Genomic DNA, 6,902 nt, shown 5'->3' on the forward strand with positions numbered 1-6,902 from the left:
GATGACTACCTGGAGGAGAAGTTCCCCTTCTTAGGGGTTCCCATCACCGTCAAGGAGGCCTTTTCTCTGCACGGTGGGTTTGCCCTTGCTTCTCTCCAGCTTCACGGGTAATGACTCGCTCCCTCTCAGCCACGTGCTCCCCAGGGTGGTGGGTGGCTGTGGCAGGGCACTTGGAGGGAAGCAGCTTCCCTTCGCCTGGGCTTGTGTGCCTGTGTTCATGCTTAGCACCCAAATGCTGTGGGGGCTGTGGTGCCTCAGAGGAGCAGCCCTTGCTGGGCACCTGCTTCTTGGAGCCTGCTGCCCCCAGGGTGATCTCGGGGGAGCTGGCCCTAACGCCTCCCTCCATCTGTTGACCCAAAAAAAAACTTGGTCAACCGCCGCAACGTCATTGCCACCTCAGATGCCACGGTGGTGTCCCGGCTGAAGCAGGCCGGTGCCATCCCACTGGGTGTGACCAACTGCAGCGAGCTGTGCATGTGGTACGAGTCCAGCAACAGGGTCTATGGCCGGACCAACAACCCCTATGACCTGCAGAGGATCGTGGGCGGCAGCTCAGGTGAGCCCCAGCACCTCAGCGTGGGCCTGCACAAGCAGCAGGTTAAAATGCAGGAAGGAAAGTGTTCCCAAGTCCTCTGCACGCTGCTTTAACTTGCTGCTGGGCTCCTGCAGAGCTCATGGGCCTCTTTCCTGGGCTGTGCAGTAGGCCATTCGGAGGTCCAACTGCTTTGCACCTCCTAGGTGTTACACCTGGCATCGCTTCGGCTCACTCTGGCTTACTCAACGTGCAAACAGCAGTGCTGGTGTGGCACTTCGGCAAGAAAATCCCTTTGGCCCATGTTCCCCATCTGTCCCCCAAACATTGCTAAAGCCGGGGCGGCTCCCACCCCATCTGCCTGCAAAGGGAAGTGGCCGCTGTGAGATGCTCCTGCTTTGCTGGATGATTTGCACTATAAGCTTGTGGGTATTTTGTGCTGTGTTTTCTCCCACGCAGGTGGGGAGGGCGGTGTCCTGGCAGCTGCCTGCTCCGTCATAGGTGTGGGCTCTGACATCGGTGGCAGCATCCGGATGCCTGCCTTCTTCAACGGAGTCTTCGGCCATAAACCCACGACAGGTAAAGCAGGCGTGGGCTTCTCCTCTCCTCCCCAGCAGAAATGCCAGGAGGTGGAATGTGGGGTGTGGGAGGAAGCTGTCCGGGACACTCCTGTGCTTCTCTCTGGTGGGATAGCTGTACGGGGACAGGTAGCTTCTTGCACGGGAGAGGCTGGCTGCGTGAGCACAACCTGGCTTTAGCAGTGGGAAGCCATTTGGTGGCAGAATGCCAAGTGTGTGGGAGGTGTTCTACCCCTGGTATGGCATCCTCAGCGTGGGATACTTTCCCAAGGTCAGGATCTGCTGCTGGGGTGTTTCCCTGGCAGCTGGTGTCCCGGCTGGGTGCTTTTCCTCCTTTCCCCACCCCATGTCCCTTGCCATCAGCTTGCAAGCGCTGCCGATGCGTGCAGTCCCTAAGCGGCAGCTTTCCCCTGCACCCGGAGGCCGTCCTCCTGCCTGACTTACCCCGGCTGGAAGCGATTCTCGTGGGTGCTCTCGGATGCTCCTGGAGTGGTACCCAACGCCCCCCTCTGTGCTCACAGGGGTGGTGCCCAACGACGGCCAGTTCCCAAACGCTCGAGGGGTGCGGACCAGCTTCCTGTGCACGGGGCCCATGTGCCGCTACGCAGAGGACCTGGAGCCTATGCTGAGGGTCATGGCTGGTCCTGGAGTCAACAAGTAAGTTGCTCCTACTGCTTCAAGCTGCTGAATGGTCTCCGCTACTTTCTGGCCAGCACATCTAGTCCTATTTGGTGTACAGGACCGGTCTGCACCACCCAGATTGCTTGTTACTGGCTTCCTTCCTCCACAAGCAGGACCCTTGCAGCTGGGGCTGTCCTTCCCACCACCCACCTGCCCTGGGGAACAGGCAGCCGTGGTCAGCCAGGTCCTTCTCGCAGGAAGACTTCGTCTGCGAGCTGCTTCAGCCAGCGCCATCCAGCACAGCCCTTCCCTCCTGGGGCTGGCCTTTCTTTTGGGTTTTAAGTGTGCTTCTTCCTGTTGCTGAATAATGAGTTTTCCATCCCGCACCATGGCCCCATTTGGTCACTGCACGGCTTCATGCAACCAAGCAGCCTTTTATGTGCGTGTACCAGTGAGGAGCAGAGCGGAGATGGGGCGGACTCGGCAGGTCCTGCTTCTTGCTGCAGCCTGTGCGCAGTTGGTTTCTGTGTTACCACTTTTGTTTGTCCGTGGCTCTTGTGGTGCAATCCCAACCTCGGCCGTGGCCAGGGTCTGTAATTACAAGATGCATCTTGACAGATGAGGACTTTCCTGACAGTAAAAAATACGCAGAACTAGCTGGGACTGACAGGACAGGCAAGCATCTGGACTATTGTGGGCAGCAGGTGTCTGTGTGTGTTCAGGGACCCTCCTTCCCACCCTGATGGGTAGAGCAGGGTGTCCTCAGGACATATCGGGCATCCTGAGGACGCATTAACAAGTGTCTGAGCAGCTCTGGCAGCTGGGGAGGAGCCAGGGATGGATTTGTGAGTAAAGTGCTGTTCCTTTCCCAGGCTGAAGCTGAATGAAAAAGTGTTGCTGGAGAAAATAAAATTTCACTGCATGGATCATGACGGCGGGTCCATTTTTGTGTCGCCTGTGGACAAGGAGATCTTGCAGGCCCAAAAGAAGGTAGGAGGGAACAGAGGTTGGCTCTCACTGGGGTCAGCCTGGAGATAAAACCTGGGGAGAACAATCTGAGGAGTTGAGATGAGACGGTCTGTGCGTGGCTACCGCAGGGTCTGGCAGGGATGGAGGGCTGCAGGGCTGTGGAGGCAGCCTCGAGTCCCAGTCCTGTGCTTCCAGGGGAAAAAAAGTGGAAAGACTTTCTTCTTCTGCGACAAAGGGAAAATCTTGCAAGCGGCTGCAGATGCCCTTGCCAGCAGCACCCATGTGTTGGAGTGCACCAGGGTGTTGAAAGTTTTTGGCCCGATCTCCATTGCAACAGCTGTATTTTGCTTTCTTAGTGTCTCGTCTCCATGTTATGGAGACCTTCTGGGGGCACGTTGCTTGGCAAAGGCATGGCTTTGTGTTTGCTGTCTTCCCAGGGTTGCTCCCTGGCATTTAGTCATGCAAAGGAAGTTTTTTGTTTTTCACTGAAATCTTCTGTGCTGTTTCTCTGGAACATCGTTGGGGGTGGCGTGGAGGGCTGTTTGGGGAGCTCTGAGGTTGTTACCAGATGGAGGAGGTCCTGCTGCTCGGGGCGGAGGGGAACGGGCAGGAGCTGCGGGATCCCCTGCCTGGCAGTGGAGAGAAGCTGCTCCCAGGCACTCTCCTGTCCCTCGTTTCCATGGACTGACTGTGGTACATCACATCTTTGTGGAAACAAACCCTTCCCACTCTTCCCCTTAGGTGGTGGAGCACCTCGAAGGTGAGCTGGGGGTTCAAGTTCAGCACGTGACAATCCACAAGATGAAGTATTCTTTCCAGATCTGGTCAGCCATGATGTCGTCGAAGGACAGCGATGGGCAGGTGTGTCAGACTGAGCTGGCGAAGGCACAAATTGGGTGGCAGCAGGGAAGAATCAGCTGTTTGGGGCGAACTGTGGAGAGCCGTAGGCTTCCCAGACCTGACCGGAGGCTTTCTTTGCTACACAGCCCCTTCTCCCTTCCTTTCCCATAAGATGACAATGTGGCTCCCAGCAGAGGAGCGACATGGTTTAGGGAAGGAGAGGCCATTTTAGCATGTCAGCCTTTTTTGTGCAAGTTGTAAGTCAGCCAAGCAAGTAGTGTCCTGCCTCGCTCTTACCTCTGTGCTGTGTCCTCTGATGTTGTACGTTGGGATTACTACTCATTAGGATGCTGGGACTGAGGCGGGGGATTAGCAGTTTTTCAGCAGCAGGCCTGCATATGTTATTTTTTCCCTGAATTGTAGGCACTATGCCATGGTCTGTGCATGCGTGGAAGTACTTTGTAGCAAAAATAAACCCTCAGGAGTATTATACCTTGTGCATCCCTGCCACGCAGGCAGTGGTGAAAAATAAACCAAGCCCACCTTGCTAAGGAGAGCATGTCTAGCCTTTTCTGCCTCCTTTTTCCTGATTCCACAGCCATATAGCAGCAGTAAATGCCTCCAGGAAATATTATCTGGAGCATCATCCCTTGCATCATGTCTGAGGAGGGGTACTGAAAGGTGCTGCTTTGGGGGGCTCTCCCTCCGCAGAGCGAGGTCCCCTTCTTGCTGTCTCTGGCAGGGAGGGATGCTCCTGCTGCCGCCCTGGATTAGTGCTAGAGCTGTGTAACACTCCTGACGGGCATCTTTTCTCTGAAAATGGGAACAGCTTGCGTCAGAATAATTGGACAGCTGGAGACTTCACTGTCTTTTGTCAGCCTGTTCTTCCCCATCGCACGCTAGCTGACGGCGCTGATGGAGGGAGCATCTGTGTGTGTTACAGGAGGCACAGCTCTTCACCGACCTGCTGGGGGATCACGGGAAGCCGGTGTGGCCACTGTGGGAGCTGATGAAATGGCTCGTGGGGATGTCATCCCACACTCTCCCAGCTATCGGTAAGGCCGGGAAGAGCCCTCGGGCACACGGAGGTGGTGGTGGGGCGGGCAAGCTGTTAAATGAAAATAGTGCCCTTCAGTGCCCTGCGAAGGGACTCCAGAGTTTGCACTGAGCAGCTTCAGACTGTTGTTTTGTAGTTGACAACTGATGTCTTCAAGTCACACACATGCTCAAGGGGGAGTTGGCTGGATCTTTGATAAATGGGATTGGATATCCTGGGAGAAGAAGTGAGGACGATGGAGCTGCAGGGGGGGTTTTCTCCTGCTGAGTGCCTTGCCAGAACTGCTGGGGCTCAGGGGAAGCTGGTCAGGGGTCTGCAGTGGTCCCGTTTCATAGCAGCAGATACCAGAGAGCCCTAACTAATGCCATCATGCTGCTGTCTAATGAGTGCTGAGGTCACTCCACCAGTTCCGCTCAATCCCAGTGGCTGGAAAAACTTGAAGCAATGGGCAGGATGAAATCCTTTCCCTTGGCAAGGCTGGGGAGACCCTGCCTGCAGTGCAGGGGGCAATCCACTGTGGTAGCCGATGTGCCAGCAGGGAGAGGGACTTTGGGGGTTCCCACTAGGAGCTGGGGGATGCTGCGTGTGGCCGGGCAATGTTCTTCCTAGACTGCTTAACCCACGGTCCTCTTGCTCATTCTCTATTCCTGTTTGTGCCCTTGCTCTGCAGCCCTGGGGCTGACGGAGAAGCTGATGAAACTCAACCCTGGTGGGAATGCCAAGCTGGTGAGCATGGGGAAGAGCCTGCAGGAAGAGATGGAGGCCCTGCTGGGGCCGGACGGGGTGCTCCTCTACCCCTCCCACCCCACCATAGCTCCCAGGCACCATTCCCCCATATGCATGCCCTTCAACTTCGCCTACACAGGTGAGCAGCTCTGACTCCCCTGCTGGGGTACAGGCAGGGGTTGCAGGCATGCCCTCACCTGCTGCAGCAGCGCAGGCTGGGAGCCAGGGTATTTTACCCAGAGTATTTCCATCAGTGACAGTGGGCTTTGCAGTGCAGAGGGATGTCTCACTGCTCCAGAACGTGGGGCACGGATTATGGTCATGCTTTAAAAACTGTGTGACATTTGTACCTGCTGTCCACAGTGGGGCAGGTTGAATTGACATGTCTGATCTTGGGGTGGGGGGGGGCCACCCTGCCCCAGAGGGATGTGCTCGCACTGTTACTGCTGGCACAGAGAGCCACTGCATCTCTTGGGGTACAGTCTGGGGCTCTCTGCGTGGCTTTCCTGTGGCTTGAGCTGCTTGATGCCAGCACTGCTTTGCAGTGCTGTCTGGCTTTGGAGTAATGGTGCCTGGGGCAGGAGTGTCCCAAAGCAAATTTTGGCCTGACATGGCAAGTGCCACAAGTGTGTCATCACTTGTGAGTGCAGTTTGCATATGTGATGTGGGCGCTGGGAACCTCAGGCCAACCATGTCCCCTTGTCATCATGTCTCTGCACTGCCTGCCTTGACTGCACTGCTCCGGCAAGGACCAGCTCTGAGGAGCCTGGTGCCGTGTGTGGCAGCAGCTACCTACCTGGGGTGGGAGAGCCAGGCAGCGATTTAGCTCGGTTGCTGTGCTTGCTCTGATGCAGCCTTCTCTCTTCCAGCGATCTTCAATGTCCTGGGCTTGCCAGTGACGCAGTGCCCACTGGGCCTGAGCAGCGAAGGCCTGCCGCTGGGCATCCAACTGGTGGCAGCCTCCTACAACGACCACCTGACACTGGCGGTAGCCCGGTATCTGGAGAAGGCCTTCGGAGGATGGGTTTTACCTGGGAAAGTTTAGCCTGGGTTCCTGGCACTGCAGGGAGGCAAGGACAGAGACAGCGGTGCCCAGCGAGGTGGTGGCGGGTGCCGATGACCTATCCCATCGTGGCACTACCTGCTCGCTCCCTGTGCACCCTCCTGGAGCGGCCGGCAGTGCCTCCAGCCCCTGGGGAAGCTGGGCTGTTGCTGCTGGAGTCGTCTCCTCCCTGCAGCACCCTCTGCCAGGGAGAGACCTGCCCTCCCCGTGGCCCCTCAGGCACCCCAGTGCCACTGGCTGACAGTGTTCTGCCTGCACCCTGCCTGCAGCGGGCACCTGTCTTGTCCTGGGCACGGAGATGGCCGTCTCTGTAACGTTTGCTGTTTTGAAGGCACTGAGTTGAAGGCTGGGGAGAGGAGGTGCTGCCAGACTGCTCAGGGATGACTGCCCGGCACCACCCTGGGGCCTCTGGGGTGCATCCATCCTCCTTGGCCTTACCCTGCCCACAAGGCTGGGACTGTACCCTGTGCACCACAGGCTTGCTGGCCCCTGCAGCCTCCTTGAGCTGCCACAGGG

At 57.2% G+C, this 6,902-nt stretch overlaps 1 protein-coding gene across 1 annotated transcript; it reads left to right on the forward strand.

Moving 5' to 3' along the window:
* Window positions 1–3: 3 nt before the first annotated feature.
* FAAH2 (fatty acid amide hydrolase 2) lies at window positions 4–6,368 on the forward strand (the record flags this gene model as incomplete). Its single annotated transcript, XM_009699090.1, has 9 exons — window positions 4–73; window positions 365–556; window positions 992–1,111; window positions 1,632–1,767; window positions 2,604–2,721; window positions 3,442–3,561; window positions 4,484–4,595; window positions 5,268–5,462; window positions 6,193–6,368. Coding segments are annotated over 9 exons (1,239 nt in total), but the record flags the coding sequence as incomplete, so codon positions are not given.
* Window positions 6,369–6,902: the final 534 nt, after the last annotated feature.

The sequence above is a fragment of the Cariama cristata genome, unplaced genomic scaffold (assembly GCF_000690535.1).
Source record: "Cariama cristata isolate BGI_N322 unplaced genomic scaffold, ASM69053v1 scaffold14464, whole genome shotgun sequence".
NCBI classification, from domain to species: Eukaryota; Metazoa; Chordata; class Aves; order Cariamiformes; family Cariamidae; genus Cariama; species Cariama cristata.